The 24,223-nt window shown below is 33.2% G+C and overlaps 1 protein-coding gene across 3 annotated transcripts in view; it reads left to right on the top strand.

The window, feature by feature from the left end:
• Window positions 1-24,223, top strand: part of LOC133187464 (uncharacterized) — a 38,876-nt gene that overhangs the window by 5,729 nt on the left and 8,924 nt on the right. The window contains exons 1-4 of one of the 3 annotated variants that reach the window (XM_061322849.1): window positions 4,230-4,443; window positions 12,950-13,814; window positions 16,163-16,344; window positions 16,958-17,028. In XM_061322849.1, the coding sequence (XP_061178833.1) occupies window positions 4,230-4,443; window positions 12,950-13,814; window positions 16,163-16,344; window positions 16,958-17,028 (1,332 nt within the window). Of the gene's footprint in view, window positions 1-4,229; window positions 4,444-12,949; window positions 13,815-16,162; window positions 16,345-16,954; window positions 17,029-24,223 lie in introns of those variants that run through there. The other 2 variants (XM_061322848.1, XM_061322850.1) reach the window with 2 other exon arrangements.

The following is a 24,223-nucleotide window of genomic DNA, read 5'->3' as shown; positions in this document are numbered from 1 at the left end:
GGAATCTCCAGTTATTAATTAGAGCTTTGAATTGATTAAAGGTTGAAACATTTCTAATTTCCTCTGGAAACTCATTCTAAACTTTGGCTCCTGCATATCTGAAAGATTGTCAGCCATGTTTTATTGTTCCTATCATAAAAATACTTGAAAGGACATTGAATAACTTGCAAAGACAAATAGAACTAATCTTGATTATCAAAAGCAGGCTAATACTAAGCAAAGTATTACTACGAATTTTGCTGTAACTTCCCCATTGGACCATATGCATGATATGAACAGTCTTGAACTACATTTTATTGGAAAGTTTGCACATTACTAGTAGTTTTTTTTTCTAGTCCTGTTAATCTTTAAAAGAATATTTTCGACTGCTTATCCAACTTTTTTTTTAAATTCTTGATCATCTTTCCTTTGGAGAGACGTGACCCTTCAAATCCCCTTTACCCAATTATGCATTGTGCCAAGTTTGATAGGAATTCGATCGGATGGTCAAAAATTATTCTCTTTAGAAAAGTGGACAGGCTCTCGCCTTTATCCACTTCATGAAGGGGAAAAGCTTGTTCAATTCGGTCAAAAATATGAAAAGTTTACTAGGAGACGCACTGATAAGGACAGGTAGACAAAATATACATAGACAAATTCTAGTTAAGCCTCATTCTTAATTTGTTTTCGTGTTCAGATATGCTAAAACTTGCGCTATAAAAGTGATTTTTTTTAATTAACTGAAATGAAAACGCATACCGGTTCTAGTTTTTAGTAAAATTATAAAAGCTGTTTTGAAAATGCTGTTTTCCTTGGTTATTTTAAACTTGCTTAAGTTGAAGTCTAAGTATAGAAATTGAGAATTCCAAATCAGTGTTTTGATACAAGTAGAATGTTTGTCTTTTTTCTCCTAGAAGTCTGCACATGTATTAAGAATGCTACAAACGTAAGGAACTTGTCTTTTAAAAGATATAAATGTAATATTGGTTGTAAATTTAAAATGTAATTCAAATAAGAGTCCATCATTCTATGTATATATTAATTCCCTGTACTTTTACGCATGAGTGAATTGTTTTTGAAATTCTACCTAAATTAACAATCCCCAAACAGCATAAGATTTCTTACAGATGCCTAAAAGTCAAGTGAGGAGCATAATCGCCTTCTCAATGTACATCTCGTACAAAATTCATTATATTCACAATTTTAAGAGAAAATGTCATAAATGAAATTGTTTACAAACTGGTTTCATCGCGTGTGCATGTATAGTCCCAGTCTTTTTCGGCTATAGAGTTTTGTTTTCCTTCAGGATAGAGTTTGCCTCTGTCATATCCACATTCATGTTTTAATTTTATCAACGTAAAGCATTGCATATGTATTATTGTAGTTAAGTCTTGTACTTGAAATTGTGAAATATATATGATAATAAATTAAATGCAACGCTAAGGAAATAAAAAAAGGATTTTTCTTAAAGAATTTTTAATTATCTGGTTTTATTAGCACATTAATCAATAATGCATTCAGTCCCGTACAATGTACATGTATATACATTACTGTCACGTAACACATGTATCTAGTAAAATTGATTTTCATATGAAATATGAAAGAAGCTGCTTTGAATGGACAAATGCAACATTTGCCTTCTTTATTTGTATTCAGTGGTTTTAATTTAACTTTGAGGATTTCTGTAAAAGTATATCTTGCATGAGTATCTCAGCGCGTGGACTCTTGCTCAGTACCAGACTAGAACCTTTAATTATTTATGTGAGTGAACTTCCTTTTCTCCGTCAAAAATCAAATATAATCCCATTCCATGCACGACTGTCCAATGAAATTGAATACAAAGTAATCCCGATAGGGAAATCCGATTTTCCTCAGTCTGCAATGCTTTACAAAAGAGCGACACTGTGCTTTACATATATGATTGTATTTTCAATATTTCTGAAAGGGCTCTAGGATATCCCCACTCAAATCAATGCTTCAAATTGGTCAACATATCCTTTATGCAATCTACTTTAGTGAATTTATTTGTCTTTTTTTTTCGACCTCCCCAGATACATCATTAGATTTATGAAAAATGTAGAGCAATTGAAAATTGATCTTATAAAATTATAATGCTTTTGTCCTGTATTACAGTATATGCATATTTATTTATGAAATAATATATATAATAAACTTTATATATTATTGTGACTTATGTGTATTAAAACACAGAAAGTTTTTTCTCAATGGTTAATGTCGTTTACAATTTTTCAATTTGATGCTGAGCATGATTACATGTAAAATTAACCCCTCTCCGTCCCCCGCTTTTCTTGTATAGGCAATGTATTTGTGGGCGGATCCAAAAAATAATGATAAGTATAAACATGTAAGTACAAAATCAATACCCTGCCACGTTCTAATAGATTGATGTACCAGGATTATATGGAGGGTAATTGTGGAGTTATGGGTTTTCTCTTTCACTTAATCTCTTTCATTGTGACTGCATGATCCTATCCCAACCCCACTCCAAAAAATAGATTTTAAGCTTAGTGTGGCGTTTTAAGAAACTTAATATAGAGGATGAGGTTTAAATCATTTTTCAATTGTTACGATCATTTTGTAACCTGTAGCATCTCAAATTCATCTCAACTTTTCGGCTTCATTTCTTTATCCACGATTTCTGCATTTTCTTTTTACAGCTTGGAAATTACTGGTAAAATCAAACTATCACTTCACTATAAACAATTAACAAAGATGTTATCGACATGAAATCTACTAGATCAACCCTATTCGCATAGGGCAGTGCACTATTATCAAAAGAAAAATCCCATTATAGATGTTTACTAACAAATACCTTTTTTACAAGCGCATAGTATCTTGTTGATATTAAAAACAAAATGTAATGAATACTTTGATGATAATCAAGTCCTGTTTATCAAGGCGATAAAACTTTTATGGAAAATTAAGCAATTTAGCTCTAGTTTGTGGTTCTCATCCGATGGAATGTTATCGGTCTAAATTGAGTTTGTTTGAAATAGTTTATTTTATGCTATGTCACCCCTGAACTCTTTGTCCGAACAAGGGAATTACATTTTTGGTTTTAAAACCCCTTTTAGCGCCGTCTGATATATGGACAATGACTTGATAAAGTGCATTACGTGTTAGATCTACTTATAAGCACGGGGATTTAGGAAAGGGTGCTTTGGATGTGGAAATATTTTGTGTTTTTGTACCATCGGCAAATATGTGTGAAAAAGTCCGAGTTGTTAGCTTTTAATTGGGTTAATTATCGCTCTGGAAAAGTCGGCTAGTCCTTAAAATGATCAGCCAATATTTATTTATCTCTCAAAAAGAAACTCCAAATGTGTACAAATAAAATTCAAGGATATTCGGCAACAATTCAAATACCAGATTTCTTAAGCAAACAAATTCACTTATGGTTATTTATTTTGAAATGTTACGGAATCTCACCCAGGGGGAGAGATTTTATACTAAATTCATAAGTGTTCATACGAAATTTAATCTCTACTGCATCAGTGCCTTTTTGCAGATCATTCCTTATTACAGAAGCTTAATAAACGACTATTCGAGTCCCGCAAAAGCCGAGTGTTGAATATCTACTTCTCAATTTCACTGACAATAGAAGTCAATCCGCTAGATTGCATTTTATCCGTAGAAAGCCGCATTTATCTAATTTGTAGCTTTCTGTGCGATCAATGGACTATTGTCGTGTTAATTCGGCCTGTGTTAGAGGGAAACATTTCCCCCCTGATTTTATTATTTTGCACATAAGGAGGGTGGTATAGTTTTCTGTGGACTTGAACAAATTTGACATTATTACCAAAGTGTACGGCTCTGTGAGAAAACAAATAAGGGATCTAATTTATCAGGAGCGTAATGTGATTGGATCCGCCATATAAAATGCTGAATAGATACGGATCGAGAATTTATTCATATATTTAAGTGAATTATTGACGATGTGTAAATGTTAGAAAAATTCAATTTTAAATGCTGTGTATAGAACGCGAAAGCTTTTAGGAAATGAATATAACAGCAGTAAGACCTATAAAATGACGCCTGGAGCCTGACGAGTGTTTCTCCTGGGACCTGGTTGGTTTTTTGGACTAGTGAATTTGATTGAAATCTTTCACGAAGGGATTGAAAGTTATTGGCGCTTTCGGTACCTCAGAAACAGAGAGACAATAAAATGACCACCTTTTCTGTGACACTAATTATCTTTCGATATTGGGGATCACGATAAGTTCTGAGAAATGGATCTCGCTAGATCGCGATTTTTGCGAAAACAGAATAGCGCTCCATGCCTGTATTTTCAGTCTCGAAGAGATGGGACAGACGAGGCGGATCCAATGATAAACAGGCGTAAATCGGAGGAAGGTGGCCTGGACGGCGATTCTGTCAGACGCTTGTATGGGAAGTTATTTTATCCCCGTGTCAGGACAATATCCGAGTCGGCTCTGGAGGAAGGTGAGAGAGAGAGAGAGAGAGAGAGAGAGAGAGAGAGAGAGAGAGAGTTTGGAAATAGTTTTTATACGGGTACATATAAATTAGATTTTTTCTTTCACTGATTTCGGAAAGATCGATTGGGCAATGTTATATTTCTTAAACGTTTAAAAATATTTGATATGTAGCAGTAATAAATGTCCTAAAAGTTTAAGATTCTAAGGTATTTTGTTTAAATACACATCTCTTTAACAGCAAATATTCCGGAAAGTTTTTATTTCATTTCAAATAATAAAGACATATCGCAGATTGAGCTAGAGATATTTGTTGATCATAAAGATACTGAAAACTTTATTTAAGTATATATAAGATAAATAACTGCCAACTATTCCTTGCACGCGTCCTACAATTGCATACTGAAAACGATAAATGTTCTGCACCTGGATTACATCAGAGGCACGTGTAATCGCCGATATATTAAGCAACATCGTCTGTGATATCGGAGACATTGATAGAAAATTACAAAATATGCATATTTATCGGGAAGGTATTTAATTAATTGATTGTAGCCATTTAGGTTACATTCTTTCTGGCACATTTTTACAAGTATACGAAAAGGAAATTGTTGAAAGAATTCAGTAACAGCAAGAAATACAAGTTCCATAATTAATGCGAGTTAGTTCCTTAATTAGTCTTTATTTTCAAGAGACACGTGCCTATTGAAATTTCTTTAATAAAATTAATCAAAATTAATGCAGTCTTCATACTTAACCCGACAAACTTTGTGTACCTTCTTCAAATTTTAGATAAATGACCCCTGAAGATAGGATTCACGTCTCTATACAGGGCCTACTTAATCATATACAGTATTTCAAATATATTCTATCTGTATAATACATATATGAATTGCCTTTTTTACCAGAGGACATGAACAATATGCATGGCATATGATCACAATGAACAAGTCAACGAACCGTCTAACAAATTTGTGGTATTCACCTTGGTCTCAGGGTTGATTATGTAACATTTAACACATTATGTATCTGAAAAATTTCTTTACTTCTGGACATCTAGTTAGCAGGAAACTGTTTGCGTGATTTCGATACATAAACGTAAAAACCTTTTTTATGAACTTTCACTAGGTATAACCATGGTAACCAAGAAACAGAGAAATGTTAGGTATTCATACTCACTACAAAGGTTGGTAAAATAAATAACGATAATGATACAAGGTCATTCGGACTAAGTCGTGGGGCGTGGACATTGGAGGGCAGAAGGATAAAACGTTTTATCCTTCTACCATTGGAGGAAGAAGTATGATATTCTATGGAAAGCCATAGGGGACCCCCATGTCATGTTTTATATATTTCATTGTAAATCAATCCTGGCCGGTCAGGATGGCAATAAATATATAGAACATGACATGGGGGTCCCTTATGGCTTTCCATAATATTTTTCTTGAGATCATATTTTAGTAATAGATCAAAACCCCTCTACTGACGGTAGAAATACTCATGGCAAGCGCATATCGTGACAAGGTCAAGATTTCCGGAGGAAAGATATTTTTGTGATGATCGTACATGTAAGCTTGTAACCAAACAACATAAAGAATTTATATGTGACTTTTAAGCGATTTAATAAATGTTCTTCATCTAGTACATAGTATGTGAAAAAACCCATGATACTCAGGCGAACTTGATGGCAAATGGGCCTACTCTTTAAAGAGCTCATTGCAGCAAAGCTCATGCCTCTGGGTGTATTAATATGTGGTAGACAGCAATATATATATGGATGCCATGTATTCTGTGAAAAAGGTTTCTAATATTTTCCTTTGTGAGACAACATAATTCGATTTGTTTCGGTAAGTAATCAGTTCTGACTGCGTTTCGAAATTTGGTTTCCTGATTCCCATAGGAACCTGAGCTAGAAAACACAAAGTGGAAAGAAACATACGGCATGTCATAATTAACGACATACTCAATAATTTGCAGTTATTCCAATGAAATATGTTGAGGATCTTTCTAGACTATAGCCAGAAATGACCCTCGTTCGTTAGTGTAATAGGATTACCTTAAAAGGCCTGGGAACTCCGGGTGCTTAGATGATAGTTCAGACATTGTGTTGACGGAATTGTGATCAATATTGTCACATTTTAAAGCGCTTAAGGTGTCAAGTGGTTGCCTTTTAGAAGTAGTTAAGTTCTACAAAAGGCATCCCTGCAGCAGGAACATTGGGGGAAAACTAATAATGACGAGGAATGGCGAGCAGGTGCTTGATTGGGAAAGAGAAAGGTTAATTAATGCTCAAAAATGGCTACAGTTAAAATGGGGAAATCTTAAAAGTAAGTCGAGATATGCCAAGTTTGCAACATTTTTTTTCATCTACATGTACATAAAGTTGATTAATTCTTTTGTGAATTTTTTGGGCCCAGAAAAATATTTTTTCACACTGTGTACAATTAAGAATAAGTATGCTTGTAGATGAAACTGTAAAATTATGTTTAGAGTGAACAAAATTATTTTATATTTTCATTTTTTCTATAGCTCGAAGCACTTTGTGGTTCTATCGGACCATCAGTATGTTTGAATTTTTGTACAAATACATGTAATTACCCAAACCTTCTGCATGTATTGATTTTATATATACAGATCAAATAATTAATTTACAACTACTCTTACTTTATGCTCAAACAATATGATATTGGTTTTATAAATAATAAATGGAAACAAGCATACACGTTCTAAGTTTTCTTTGGTGCTAAAATATGCGACTTTCTTTTGATTTCTTTATAATTCGATACAAAATTTTGCACATAATTTTAACATTGTGACAAAATCTTACAAAATTCACCCACTTTACACGGTAAACATTATTCAGATTACCCATTTGAATATAAATCTTTGAAAAATATTGCCGATTTCTGAAAAAAAGTTTGTGTTATTTATCCTTAACTCCCAACATTTTTGGGGAGTCTGATCAAATCACAACAATAGTTTTTTTGTTTTGTTTTGTTTTATTGTTTTTTTTTTTTTTTTTGTTTTGTTTTGTTTTGTTTTGATTTGTTTTTAAAGAGTTGCTATATAAAACTGTCTGATTTTTTAGTCCCTGTGGGAAATGTTTATACAGCAGTGTCAAAAGTAGATCAAGTTCACGATATATCGTTTTAAATTTTCATATTTAGTTCTCAGTTTTTTAACAGCACCTATGCCACTTTTTGGTTTTTACATGAATTCATACACCACTCCCTTTCGGAAGGAGAAAACTTAGATCCACTCATACATGTTTTGTCCTAATAATAATTTCTTTCTTCTAACCTTTTTTCAGAATACTTTATTTAAAATATTGAATGAAAATACAAATGCAACATGTTTTTAGTTACTTACAAAATCGTACAAAATTAGACCTTATGGTTTATATTTAAAAAAAAAAAAAGCTTTTCAAAACCTCGACTTGTGATAAGGTAATTAAAGGCTTTGTCGCCATTGTATTGGAAGAAAATATTTGTTCATTTTCTCATGGTAGATTTAGGGAAATTTTACATTTCAATTCCGAAATAAAAATTTCTTCCCTTTCTGTCGCCAAAATGAAAACATCCAACGTCTATCAGGATCGCAGTGGCGCGGGTCTTATACCTCAGCGAGTCGCTCGCCACTAATTTCCTAAATGTGTATTGTATACTTAAAGGATAAATATTTGTCTTGACGATTTCAAGATCGAGTGTTTTATCTGTTGTACAATTGTTGTGTATTAGAGGGAACAAGAGTTCGTCTAGAGAACGGTTTGGGGGTTCATCAGATCGTTATGGGACTATCTAAACCGATTAATTTTCATTAATTATATTTTCATACAGTTTGATATACCTTATAATTTGAATAAATAAATCTAAAAGAATGCCATTTATAAGATTAATGATGTGGAAAATTATGTAATTTTATCATACATTTTTAATTAGCGTCAAAATCCTGCTTTTATGTTCAAACATGCAACCATAGAGGCATTATGCAAGTTGAATGATAGAGAATTAGGGAAAAAAAAATTCACGTTAAGTATAGCCTGCTTCCTTAAATCTCGTTTAACAATACAAAGCAGCTATAAATGCAATTTGAAATTTGTTTATTTTCTCTAAACTTAAATTCTCCGTGTTCCACGAATGGCTTTACATTCTGTGTGACTGGCGATTATACGAACGGATCCTAATGCGGTCACTAAAAGGTTTGTTTTCATTTACGATATTCTAATAACAATATTTTCCCTTATTCATTGTATGTTTTAAAATAAACTACGGGTACTTGTAAATTCTAAGTCTATAGACCTATATGGGAAAAGGGTGTATTGGAGAGAAAGAAAACAACTTAACTTAATTCTCTTGTTAAGAAGTTTTGTGAAGAAATCTTCGAATATTTTTATTTGAAATAACCAGAAAGTTTATCTAAGGTTTTTATTACCCCCAATGTCTGTCATGTAAATTTTATGTAAAACGTGGACGTATTTTTCATCATGTCATCCGATATTAATATGCAGCGCAGAAATAGTGAATCTTCGCTTCTGGGGAAATTTGGAAGGAAAACGAGACTAACCAGACGTGTTTCCGTAACTTTTGGCAAAATTCGATGGGAACTCTTGCCACATACGGGTAGGCAATTTCTTCCTGCGCCGTATTAGTAATTTGGTATCATTAATGTTTTAAAGAAGCAAGATTTCCAGTAAATGTCAGTTTTTTTTTAAATACCTTTCGTTTATAAAATCTGCAAGGTTTTATGATATAGTACTATAAAAAAAATGTCAAGTATGTAAACTGCCAATAAACAAAGATAATGCAATACAACAGAATCATGACGCTTTGGAATGTTCAACATCTAACTTGTGTACAGTGATGATTCAAGTGGATTTGTTTGTAAAACAGTCATAATGAACCCAAGGTCAAGGTTTCTTGTAACAACAAATGAATTTATTTAATTTACATGTATACCATACTATAAGCGCAGCAATTTTTAGGTCATCTGAGTGACTGAGTCAATTAAGTGACCTATTGCTATCCGTTTTCGTCCGTCGTCGTGTGCACGAGCGTCGTAAACTAGTGAACATTTTCAGCTTCTTCTCTTGAACGACTACATGAACCAATTGTAACCAATTTTTGTATATGGATTTAGGGGTAAATGGAAAAACTAATTTGTGCATTTCAAGATCTCTGCCTCCCTGAAGCCTGAGGGGTGGGGCTATAACCATCAACATTAATGCAATTTTCTTTAAAAAAAAAAATGAACATCAAATTTTGAAATAGTAAAACAGTTAGCATAATAAGCAACGTGTCATCTACTAAAATTGTGAATTCAAAATTCATGGCCCCTGGATCAGGGGTTCTGATGTGAGGGCAGGATTCTCTTGATCATATAGTGAAAATGCATAAATTAAATTCATTAAAAATCTTCTTATCTCGCCCTTTATGCTTGCAAACAAAGTAAGTGCATGGTTATGATGAGCAAGTCTGCCTCTTCCAAAATTGTGAAATTCATGGTTCCTTGGGCAGAGGTTTTAGTGTTAAAATTGGGCTGTTTTGATCACATTGGGAAACTGCAAGCTACTCTGCTCTTTGCTAATAAGCAGAAAAACTAGTACATGGCTATGATGGGCAAGGGTTTCTCTTAAAAAATTGTGGAATTCAAGGCCCCTGGGTTAATTTAAGGGTTTTGGTGTTAGGGCAGGGATCTATTGATCATATAATGAAATACATGTATGCATTATTTCTTTTAACTTCCTTTTCTCTGCTTCTGAGTATTAAGCAGATATAGTGCTTGGTTATGATGAGCAAAAGGAGATGTAGGAGAGGCTTTTACGGACATTACTAAATATAATTGTATATTTTTTAAACTCTGTTTCTAACATTTTTATTGAATACCTATAAAACATTAACTTAACTTTGATTGACATGTCTATTTATAAACTTAAAATCTCTTGATATGCATGTACGACGTGCATGTATACATTGTTTAGCAAATTAGAAGTGCATGTGTGTGTGTCTGGCGAGGAGAAGCGGGGGGGGGGGGGTAGGGGTTACTTCGTATGTTGATCATTGTATTTTTATGCATCATTGTATTTTTATGGGCATGCAGAAACTATCTATTTCATTATTTGAAGAGAACGAGAGAGAGAGAGAGAGAGAGAGAGAGAGAGAGAGAGAGAGAGAGAGAATTTTATTTTTGCTGGTTTGCAATGCACATGATTTGTAAAACAGTATGAAATCTTACCTGTCAAGAAACCCCTTCCCGCTATATTTACATCTGCCAGTAAAAATAAATAGATTTCTTTTCTAAATTTTATGCATGTGCCTATCAAAAAGAAAAAAAGCAAACTGATACACTGATCAAGGAAATACCCCCCCCCCCCACACACACACACACGCACACATGTGCGCACGCACGTTTCTAATCTGCAACACCTATGATTTGAATACCAACTGATTTTAAATGGCTAATGAAATCAATATATGATGAAATCAGATCTAAGGTAAGAATTTGTGTATGTTTATTTTCCCTTTTGTTTTATTTTCTTTCTGGTTATTTTCTTCATCCACTACTCAATTGCAAATTATTCTTAACCTGACTGACCAAAAAGTATGTTATTACATTTTGCGTTTTTGCATGTTGCTTAATCTCGACGCAAAATGTAACAACGCAAAATGTAATAATCCAAAAATGGTGTTATTACATTTTGCGTTGATCTCGACGCAAAATGTAATAACGCAAAATGTAGTAATCCTAAAAAGTCTGTTTTTACATTTTGCGTTATTACATTCTGCGTTGATCTTGACGCAAAATGTAATAATGCAAAGTGCAATAATCCCGGTTCATTACATTGTGCGTTGTTATTATATTTCGCGTTGTAACATAGCTGTAGTTTGACGTTGAAGTACGGTTAAGTGTCTGTACTAGAGAAAGTTCAATAGAACATGCCATTGGATTAAAAGGATATACTGAAGCTACAGCTTACTCCACTTATATTGAACTCGCTTATTTTGAAATTCCGCTTATTTTGAATTAGAAATAAATCCCCAGATTTTGCCTCTCATATTCTTTGCATTAAAATAACGGTTATATTGAAATCGGTTATATTGAAATTTCGCTTATATTGAAGCCACTGATCGGTCCCCACAGGTGATAATGAGTTGTTTTAATAACGGTTATATTGAAGTACTCCCTGGCGGCTGTCGTTACGGTTGGTGACAGTAATTATGCCTGATTGAGCAGTTGATATACAAAGGTGTGAATAATTTAGTTTTCAACATTTGTGTTTTAATACTGCATGTTCTTACGAAATAAAATTCTTCACTGTTCCATTTTTTGCGTCCGCATATATAATACGGACATATTGAGGCTAAACAGCTAAACGTAATATACTAATCCCCACAGATCTAGGTAAAAAACATAACTTTGAAATTAAATACGTACTGTTAATTAATTCATATGCCTAAATTCGAAATAACTAAGGGATTAACCCGAGTACACTTACGATGAAATACAAGCAGCATTCAGCAGTACTTACCAGCTTACATGTAACTGTTCAAGTCTGTGAATTTTCTCCAAAACGTAAATAAATGCGATCGGGGAATAATAATGAGGGGTGAATCGAAGATTGTCTTTTCAATGAAACAGATTTAAAAAAAATATTTAAAACTTCAAGGACTCATATTCTTTGTAATCTGTTAACTGTTATAGATAAACGATGACAAAATTAATTTGTTCGGGTTTGTTCTTCTTTATTTTAGATCGGGATTGAACTTGTAAAAATGGCGGCTTCACGATTTCGCTTATATTGAATTACGGATATATTGAAATAATTTGCATGGTCCCCTGAATTTCAATATATCCGGAGTAGGCTGTATATTGTCTTAAAATCTGGTGATATACATGTGGTAACAAATGGGATATAGTAATAGCACTTACAAATATACTCAAGTATAAAGATCTACTTTCAGAGTATCTGAAGATTACTAGACTAACTATTTTGTTGATCCTTGATTGGGTCATATTTAAAAAAAAATGTTTGTTTGCCCTCTCCCGACCGACTGGCTAAAATGGTCTATCAATCATTATACTCAGGTGACCTTTAAGGCCCTTGGGCCTTTGTAAAAATATGTAGAACCATCAGATAAATATTTTACCTGTACTCTTTGAATGCAAATTGCAAGCTAGGGGTTTTGTCTTTATATACGTGCTTCATGTAAGAAAATGGACTTTCACACTAAATGGAATTTTTACAAGACTATTTTTGAAGATAAGGCAATTTTATCCCCTAGGCATTAACATACATTTGCATCTCCGGCGACTGACTGAGTCTTCATTATTCTGAATTATATTTTCTCTGCACTGCATATTGTGCTTGTGCTCCAATACATTGAAGCCAAGTAAAAGCACGTTTGAACAAGGATGTACCTATTATTAAAAGGCGAATTGATTAACATTAAAAATGTTTGAGATTGGTGATGTTCTACGGTTAGAAGAGTTATTTCTATATTTTCTTTTTCTATGTCTAGAAAAAGAGGAACAGAGAAGCCAGGGGGAGGATGGTGCAGACCTCAATAATGAACAGGGGCAGGACAAACCACCGCCTGTCCCACCACGAAAATCAAAGGTCAGTAGAAAATCGTCCCGGCATTTACTTGGCAACAGTTGGCCCCATGATGCTCAAAGAAATTTGAAAGGACACTTGGAAAATGATGAAGGTGTTCCAAACGTGGGGCAGTCCCGAACCGAGTGGGGGTCCCCTCAGTTTACTCGTTTTTCTAATCCTGAAGGTAGTTTGTTAAGGGATGTCCAAGACAACCTTAATGAGGACATTAACCATGGTCATTCTCAACCTACCATCAATAAAAGCCCGCGTGTTAAACCACGGCTTATGACCTCCAGGTCATCAAGTTCACTCTTCACTCAAAGGGACTGTGCTAATGAAAAGTACCATGACTTTCGACGGCGATTTTCAATCAAAAGTAATATCTCTAGCCGTGAGAACTTCCATCCAGGATCAACTGCGACAAATTCTGACAAAAAATGGAATTTATCTCAAAATGCTTTCCCAGATCTTCGACGGTCTCCGAACTCCTGGCCTCGACTTCAGATGGCTGAAACTGAAAATGAAGAAACTGATGTCGATGATCACGTTAATTTTTCATATGCAGCAAAAAATGACATAAGTGTTGCGAGGTCTAAAAGTTTGAATGACACTGTGTCACGAGAACAAAGCCAGTTTCATGGAAACAGACCGCATTCATTTAACGGGCTACGTGATAAAGACTTCTTGTCGGAAACAAACCCTATTGATTCTGATCAAGCGCGGATGGATACCTCATCAGGAATAAGGACACCAAGATCCGAGAGAAAATTTTACTCAGAATTGAACAGGTATGTTCTTATACTGAATAATGCATGCATCATTCCTTGGGAGAGATAAAAAGTTCCTTTATTATGAATAATTTCAAGATATACAAGGTTGGTAATTGTACACTTTTGGTCTGATGTTACAGTTTCATTTCGATCTCAATTTCAAGAACATGGTGACTTTAATTAATTTATGTCATGTTTGAAAAAAAAAAAACTTGTTTAGAATCGGTTTATGATCTCTGACATTCATTCATATGTTAGATGAAAGGCCCAGTGTATGATTAAAAAGTAAGAAACAGAAGAATGAGATTTGTGTTTGGAAATGAGAACAGCGGGAAAATATAAAGCCGTGTGAAAATGGTTAGGAAGATTCCCATTGCCAAAATATTAGTGTTGCAATTGATTTTGTATCATAATCAAATTGTGAAGAATTCTTAATTTTATATTAGGTTCAGTCTGTACACCCATAAGAGTAGTAAGAGAGTTTTCACTAGAGAGTTTGCATTTTTCTGTTCTAAAAATGGAAAATTTACCAATGCGTGCGACGTTCATGAAACAGCATGTGATATGTGTAAGTTTGCTTCATTCGTACATTTCGGTTACCAGGGAAACTAGCAAACAAGATTTTAGGGTCAATATATGAAAGCTCAAAATAATAGGAGCGGTTACTCCATTACGGTGTTGCGGACACAATATGTTAATCAATATGTTAATCAGTTGACCTATCAAACTAAAATAGGTTATAGAGGTTATAGGTGATAGAGAAAACACACTTCCTATTTACATGTATTCAATGTCAAACAAGTCAAGGTCAATGTCAATGCAATAACAAGCTAATTTAAGGAATTTATGTTCCATATGGACTAAAGTTTATTTGAGATATTAGCCAAAAACAATTTGAAACAGTATACGAATTTGTGCCCTTTACCTTTCACCTTAAAATAAATAGGGGTCCTTCTAATAAAAGTCATCACCTTTGGTTTCATTTGAAAAGCTTAAAAAGAACTACACTTATCATTGGGAAATCATTTTATGCAAGATTTAAATTTGCGACCTTGACCATTGATCTTTTGACCTCAAAATCAATTGATTTTTTTTTCAAGTCATATTTAGTTAGAATATAGAGTTTCATTGTAAAAGCTTATAAGGACTTTTAAAAATATCATCCGGAAACGAAAGTGTTACAGACAATCAGAATAACGGACAGAACTTTCAATTTCTTTAACCGTGACCTTGACCTTAAATTTAAACTTCGTTTTCTGGATTTCTAGTTCTTCTGTAGCAGGAGGAGGACTTAAAATCAAGTTATATACTTTTTTCTTCTGTGTTCACAATACCAGCATACGCATGTGTACTAAGGTAAATCAAACACGCGTACATTACACATGGATGGACGCAAACATTGGCCAGTAACTATTACTGTAAACTAACTATTATTGGCGTCAACTTTTATTCGCGATTCGTCAGTTTGAAATCAATCCGCGATGATTAATATTCGCGACTAAGGAAACATTCTCTACAAATACAAAGCAAAATAAATGGTTCGCGTCGATTAATATTCGGGAGTTAAAGTAGGTCGCAAAACTCGCGAATAATTCTCGCACGCGAATAAAAGTTGGTTTACAATATATACTCCTTTGTAACTTTGTTTTGAGGGAATAATAATCTATACAGGGGATAATTATTAGAAAAAGTAATATTTATAATTAAAATACCGATAAAATTGCGTAAAATATCTCAATGGAAGGGTTCAAATTACTCGGTAGCATTGTTGATGACACCACAGATGGCTGATGCTCAATATATACATTGATAAGGCGGCCTGTTTTACCTGTAATTCATATGCCCACTACAAGGGATTGGTTTTTGTTTAAATATGTCGATTTTTACGTCACATTTCTAATAAACTCGAGACTGAAATTGGTTCAATTTTTTTCACTTGATATGAGAAAAAGATTTTATGGTTTTTATCGTCATTTATAAATGTCAGAGAGTTAACAGATTACAAAATAGAGACTTCACTGAAATATGTCATTCTGTTGTTACTTGTCTTGGGCTCGGGATATTGCATTCCAAGTGATGGAAGATTCTTAGACTACTAATTTTTGGGGAAAAAAAGTTCTGATTTAAAAATGGATTTACAGTGCAGCTGGAGGTAAAGAACAACTTGAGATGCAGAATGTGAAATAACTGATATCCTAGGCACGTAGTATCGTTTTTGAAAGGGGGGCAACTTACCTGAAAACTTTGACAAGCCAAAAAAAGGAATATTGTCCAAACTCGAAAGGGCGGGTCCCCCCTGATACTACGTGCCTACATCCTGTTTGTGTATAATGTGAAGATAAATATTTGATATTCTCATTTTTCAGCGGTATTGAAATCTCGCGCGAAAATAATTTGCCATCAGATGGCGAATTACAGGCGGTGTTTGCCGGGATACCTGGACTAGAGACGGGTTCTGTTACCGTGCTGTCGTCACCCCGTGTTTCACCGGACATATTTCATGACATTCCCGGACTCACAGTGACGTCAGAATCGGAGGATACCTCAGGTAGCAACTATTAAAACATTCTTAAGTTAAAGATCTAGCAAGCATTGAGTTTTTTCATGTATTTAAACACTGATAAACAGCATTTAATAGTAATGTTAAGTTAATATTCAGTGATGCGTGCAGTGTTAGCAATTCGAATACTACCCGATATAAGAGAGCTTATTTGTTTATTGTAAGGTTGTGAAGAACATGAAGAATCGACGTTATTGATGAAAACGAATAATTTATATGTCAGTTTAAATCTTTGAAAATTATCAAAATTGTGAATAAATGTATTGGAAATGCATTTATGTCTATACCCCTATAAAATGAAACTAAAATTTAGGTTTCAAATGTTGACAGGTATTTTTTTTCGCAAGCCTGCTTGTTCTGCCCGCACAGTAAAACATCTAGCTATAGACCCACGTCACACCGGATCACGCTAACCCAATCAACTTAATCCACAATGCTTAAAATCTCCAAATAAGTTTTTGTAGTGTGGAGCTGTGAATTATTACATGTATCTGTCTGATCTAACCTTCATAAGATGCAGATTTCTATGCAATAAACAAGGGAAACTCTGTAAGACTTTAAGATAACCTCTGTAATTAATTATTCCTGATATGTTGAGCAGGTGATTCCAATACTAGTGAATCTCTGATACATCTACAGAAAGGACAGCAATTTCTAGCCGTTCCCAGAAAGGTTCGTATTTTGTATATCTTATGTGGAAATATTTCAATTTGGCAAATTATAAAAATATTATTGAAGCCAGTTGATGATGTTTTGAAACAAATAGAAAAGGGGATCATACATGTATATCTTTGGCACTCTTTTCTTTTTTCCCTTGAGTGATGAGGCTTCGCTCCTGGAGTACATCAATTGGGTTTTCTATTCACGGCAAGATAGAATTGCACAATTAAATTCATTTGATAAACGGTACATGTACATGCTAACGTTTTGGACCTACATCAACAATAAAAATGTCATTTGTACACCTGTACAGTTGCTGTTTAAGATTGAGTTTCAATTCTTTTTGATTTCTCGAAAAGCTAATAACCAAACAAAAAAGGAGTAAATTAAAAATAAAATATCAGTTTATTTGAATCCAAAGACGGAAGAGATGAATGTAAATTGAAAAAAAAGATGAAAACAAGGAACTGAATGAAAAAATGCGTATGTATTAAACATTGATGTCCCAAAATACTGTATGGCAAAATTAGGATGTAAAAAACAATTATTTCCTGGATATAGTCAGATATTAGTCGAGCGATCGATCGATCGAAAGAGAGCAACCCGACATTTGCATTTATACTTAACTTCCAGTAAATACAAAAGTCAGAAAGGTCGAAACTACACTCTGTAGTACAACCGATCCACTAGTTATTTATTAAAAAAAAAATAAATCACAAACAAACGGACGATCGCGAACACAGGGTTTTTTGATCTGAGTACACTTGAAAGGACATCAGGTCGATATGCGTGGCAAATTTTGAAGAGTTTAACTAGTACAGGTCAAAGTTGAAGCCAAATACTCATTTCTTTGAACACAGACGGACAAAACATTATGCTCCCGGATCTTCTGGGGCATATGTAAGCTTTCAAGTGAAACAACAATGGGACTGAATAGCGCAGAGTAACCGACAGGAGCGCGCATGCTCAAAATAATATTAGGAAATTTAGTCAAAGACTATAAAAATCAAAACATTTATCGTATGTGTTATAATTTTTACAATGACAATATTAAGAAACGTGACATAAATATATACCGTTTTTTTTTTCTTCATTTTTTACAAAGAAAAAAATGTCTTTACGGGACACGTGTCAAAAAGTCATGTGATTTTGCATTTCTTATCAGTCTTTAAGTATTTTATGTTATATTAAATCGAGAGAGGAAGAAAAATGAAAATGCTTGATACTCCATAGACGCTCCCATGTAATTTGAAAAATAATTAATGACGAAATGTTTACAAATAGGTCAACCCCTCTATGCTATAAAATCATAATCAACAGTTGGTTTTATAATATAGAGGGCTAGACCTATGTACAAAAAAACAAAAACAAAAACAAAAAAAAAACCCATCATTTCGACATTTACAATTTTACATGGGGAGCGCCTATTTAATATTCTACATTTTGAATAATGCTACTCTTCATACAGGGTTTCTTTGGGGGTTGTTGCTGTTGTTGTTTTTTGGTTCATTTTTTTTTTTTAAATTCGCTCCGTATATCAATAAATGCAAATTTCATCAAAATACATGTATATAATTCAATTCATTGATTTTTGTGAGTAATGAGAACTTGACGTTAATAAATACGGAAGATTCAGTTAATAGCGATTCTCTGTAACCACTTAAACTTCTTTGCCACGCATGGTCACCGATTTTGATGAAACTTTGCCCATTATTACAACTTGACACCAGAAACATATATCAAATAAAATTTCGTTGCTATGTGTCTTGGTTGCCATGGTAACAGCCAGAAAAGTTGAAACCAGAAGTCTCTGATGAGACTGTAGCTCTACTGGTCTGTTTGTATAACAAAAGAAAAGTAGCACTTGGATTTGAAACATTGCAACATGCAACAATAAATAGAATTATGTATCTTAATGTAGTCTACTTTTGTGACAAGTTATATTGAAATCAAATGAAAACTAGGAGTAGTAGCGTTTTGAAAGTATTTCATGGAAATTTCTATTTCTAGTAACCATGACAACACCATTCACCCAAATAAAAAAAAACAGAAATACATATTATGTATTGTAGTGTATTCTAACTGTGTGCCAAATTAGATTGAAATCAGACCAAAATTGTAGGAGGAGTAACATTTTAAAGGAATTTCACAGAAATTTCTATTTTATGTAACCATGGCAACACTGTTCATCGAATTCAAAAACCAATGCAATAAATTATGTATCTTAGTATAGTCTTCTTGTATGCCTAATTATATTAGAAGCAGACTAAAACTGTAGCAGGAGTAGCGTTTTAAAGGAATTTCACAGAAATTTCTATTTTTAGTAACCATGGCAACACCGTCCATCGAAATCAAAAACCGATGCACTAAATTATGTATCTTAGTGTAGTCTACTTGTGTGCCAAGTTATATTGAAATCGGACCAAAACTGTAGGAGGAGTAGCGTTTTAAAGGAATTTCACAGAAATTTCTATTTTTAGTAACCATGGCAACACCGTCCATCGAAATCAAAAACCGATGCACTAAATTATGTATCTTAGTGTAGTCTACTTGTGTGCCAAGTTATATTGAAATCGGACCAAAACTGTAGGAGGAGTAGCGTTTTAAAGGAATTTCACAGAAATTTCTATTTTTAGTAACCATGGCAACACCGTCCATCGAAATCAAAAACCGATGCACTAAATTTTGTATCTTAGTGTAGTCTACTTGTGTGCCAAGTTATATTGAAATCGGACCAAAACTGTAGGAGGAGTAGCGTTTTAAAGGAATTTCACAGAAATTTCTATTTTTAGTAACCATGGCAACACCGTCCATCGAAATCAAAAACCGATGCACTAAATTATGTATCTTAGTGTAGTCTACTTGTGTGCCAAGTTATATTGAAATCGGACCAAAACTGTAGGAGGAGTAGCGTTTTAAAGGAATTTCACAGAAATTTCTATTTTTAGTAACCATGGCAACACCGTCCATCGAAATCAAAAACCGATGCACTAAATTATGTATCTTAGTGTAGTCTACTTGTGTGCCAAGTTATATTGAAATCGGACCAAAACTGTAGGAGGAGTAGCGTTTTAAAGGAATTTCACAGAAATTTCTATTTTTAGTAACCATGGCAACACCGTCCATCGAAATCAAAAACCGATGCACTTAATTATGTATCTTAGTGTAGTCTACTTGTGTGCCAAGTTATATTGAAATCGGACCAAAACTGTAGGAGGAGTAGCGTTTTGAAAAATTGTTTACAGACAGACGGACAGACAGACAGACAGACAGACAGACAGACAGACGGACGGACGACGGACACCTTACTATCGCATAAGCTCTTCTGGTCTCTGACCAGTAGAGCTAAAAATTGAGATTTTCAGCTACTTTAAATCTTTATTAAGTCTTAATAAAGACTAAGAAAAACAAACAAACCATTCTCCCAAAAACATGACACCTTCTTGCCACTTATGCTATAAAGAAACTATTTAGAATTAATCTCTAAGTAAGTGGTAACCATGGGTACATTTGGAATACATTTTAGATGCTGAAAAATGCTGAAAAACGCTCTATAGTCACAAATGATAGATGTTACATGATCAAACTCAATCAACAATGTAAGAAAAACTAAAAAAAAATAATAGACTAATGCATTGGGACAAAGAATATAACATAATTACAGATGCACAATTTGGATTCAAGCCGGGTGCAAGTACCATTGATGCAATATTTGTACTACAGACGCTAGTTAACAAATTTTTAAGGAACAAAAGGAAACTTTATTGTTGTTTTGTGGATTATCAAAAAGCCTTCGATTATATCAATAGACTTAACTTGTGGCTTAAAATTAGTTCTCAGGGTATTCAAGGGAAATTACTTTGTATTATTAAGTCTTTATATGATAATATCAAGGCATGTGTAAAATATAATGGCTTACTTACAGAGTATTTTGAAATTACGTCTGGTGTGTTACAAGGAGAAATTTTATCACCATTGTTATTTTCTATGTATTTGAATGACTTTGAACGTCACTTTATTACAAATAATTGTCCATCAATTGAACTGCAGATGTTAAATATATTTTTACTGATGTATGCAGATGATACTGTTTTAATATCTGACTCTGCTGATGGTTTACAAAGAATGTTGGATGCATTGTATACATACACCACAGAGTGGAATTTAACTGTAAATGTTGAAAAAACAAAAATATTAATTTTTCGCAATAGTCGTAAAATCCTTGAAAATGAACGTTGGATATACAACGGTTGCATTGTTGAAGTTGTTAATCAATTTAATTATCTAGGAATGTTGTTCAATTATAATGGCAAATTTGCTGAAACACAGAAACATTTTTCATGTCAGGGTAAAAAAGCTATGTATGGTGTAAACAGTAAAACTAGGGATTTGCATTTTAACGTAGAAACACAATTAGCAGTATTCGATACCTATATTAACAGTGTAATGAGTTATGGAGCTGAAGTGTGGGGATTTCACAAGGGTCAAGATATAGAAAATGTTCACTTAACTTATTGTAAAAGAGATTTAAAAGTCAGACAAAGCACCAGTAATGATGCAGTTTATTGTGAATTAGGTAGATTTCCACTTATACTAGAAAGGAAAAAGAAAATTTTGAAATATTGGGTGAAATTAAAAAACAGTGATAATTGTATTTTACAATCATGTTATCAAGATATGGTGGAAAATAATGATGAATGGATTGTAAACATTAAGAAGGAATTTCAAAGGCTTGGTTTAACTGACATGTATAATAGCAATTGTATTGATAATAATTCTTTGAACATCGTATTTCAAAGAATGTATGACGGTTATAAACAAGATATTATGGCAAGAATTTGTAATTCTCCTAAATATTTTTTATATCAACATGTAGTGGATAATGTTGTACTTCAGACGTATTTAAGAAAACCATTACATTCAAAGTATAGAATACCTATTAGTCGTTTAAGACTATCAGCGCATGATTTAAAGATAGAGAGGGGAAGGTATTGTAACATAGAAAGAAAAGATAGAAAATGTGAAATATGTATATCAAATGAGATAGAGGACGAATTTCACTTTGTATTAAAATGTCCTCGATATGAAGAACTAAGAATTAAATATATCAAGAGTTATTATTTTAAAAAACCATCAGTTTTTAAATTAGTACAGTTACTGAGTTCCACAAATACTAAAGAACTATGTAACCTAGGTAAATTTCTGTATTTTTCTTATCAATTAAGAAATGATGTTTTAAATAGTGTACAGTAAGAAATGATAATACATTAAATGCTATTGTTTATGTAATTGCCACATGTAATGTATATTGTATAGCATATACTACACTTATCCTGTGCAAAGCTTATGTATAAATATTTATGTACATATTTTGTATACCTATGAGATGTAATGTCTCTGGTTCAAATAAAACAAACAAACAAACTCGAAAAACAATGAAAAATATTTGACCTCATGTAATTAGGTATTGGCAATATTATTCTAAAAATAACTTTCATGGTTGCCATGATAACACAGTGTCACCATGCAAAATCTGTTGCTATGATTGGGTTAATGCTACTATCGTGAGGAAAAACAATAAAATTCATGACTGGCACATATGCATCCTTAGGACCTTGCAACACCGACAACATAAGAAAAATTGAGATTAATTGTTACTTTGCAGTGTAACCATGGAAACAATGTACTAGTTGTTTAAAGTGATATTTTTTTGCTGCTTTGGGTATTTACTAACCTTTTAATCAAGAAAAATATTATTTGAATCACCTTGAATAGTACTTATCTCGTAGAACTAATGTTGAATATCATATATTGATAAAGGTTATTGAAAAATACAACACTGTTGCTATGGTTACCAAGAAGAGAAATTGTTCGATTTTGTTAATTAATTGTCAATATTAGACCCTATGTGCCAGCTTTTTGCATCCAGTTAGAGATTGGGTGATAGTCAAAATTGAAAGTCAGGTTAGTTGTTCACATATATCAATCATTAAAGTTTTGGGAATCTACATACAACGGTACGTATCCAAGGAAACAGAGTATTTTTCAGATTTTTATGCATGTTTTTTCGCCTTATTTCCATAGCAACGCACTATTTAAAGAATTGAAATTGAATTTGTTGAAATGTAAGAATTAGGGTCACACCAAGGCCTTTAAAAATTGATCATCAGTTATATAGAAATATGCTTTTTAAAAAGATAGGATAAGATTAAAACACTAGGAGAGTAAATTTAAAATCCCTTCGTGGTATTAAAACCATGGCAACCATTGCCAACCTATAAGAAATATCATATTTTGTCCTTGGTATATGTTACAAGGATCTCTTCTCTATTAATTGCTTGCATTTCAAGCTATAATTGTTTTTATTCTTAAGTGTATGACTTTATAAAATTAAATGAACAAAATTATTACTTTTGAATACTTTGTTTCCATAGTAACGTATGTTAAAGATGATTTACCAAACATGTTTATCATGCATTTAAGACACCAGGCCTTCAACTTTCAGAAACAGTCATTGCCACTTGTTTGCTTTGCTGCAAACGTTAACTGTGGGACTCTGAAGATGTTGAAAAATGCCATTTTTCAAACTTTAAAACATGTTGCTATGGTAACCATGACACGTAGCAACCAATTTTGGCCTGATTTGAGTTTACGGTATCAAAGTCTTTTATCATAGAGAGTTTGGAGAAATTCTGAGACTATGCGTGCCACAGCTCCTATATAAAAGTTCAAGTCATTACAGAGAATGGCTCTTAAATTTTTTGATGCATTCTCTCCAACTTTTGTCTAAATTTTATTAACCTTTAAGCAGACCCGTGACTCTGTTTATCGATTTGAATGTCAATGAACGCTGTTTTTTCACCTAAATTACAACGCCTTTATTATATCTCTTTATGTAAGTTTTGTGGCGAAAATATGTAATTGTGATGCACTGATGGAATAGGTATAGATATCATGCGTACAGTAGCTATTTATACTAAAATGGCGGATATCCTGGAACGTATAATTACGAACACTTTACTGATATAAATTAGACATGTTAAAACGTGATGTTTGATATCAATTAATGTATATATATAATATATAATGCACATGTAATAAATTGACTAATAATGCATCAAAATCCCTGCGATGTGGTTTTGGGTGTAAGCATAAGAACATTTTAAATATTTTCTTCATCTTATGACGGATTAAAATTCAAAGTGCT

The sequence above is a fragment of the Saccostrea echinata genome, unplaced genomic scaffold (assembly GCF_033153115.1).
Source record: "Saccostrea echinata isolate AGI-Se365-2 ecotype Australia unplaced genomic scaffold, CSIRO_AGI_Sech_v1 ptg000015l, whole genome shotgun sequence".
NCBI lineage: Eukaryota > Metazoa > Mollusca > Bivalvia > Ostreida > Ostreidae > Saccostrea > Saccostrea echinata.
This window is presented reverse-complemented; position numbering and strand designations above follow the sequence as displayed.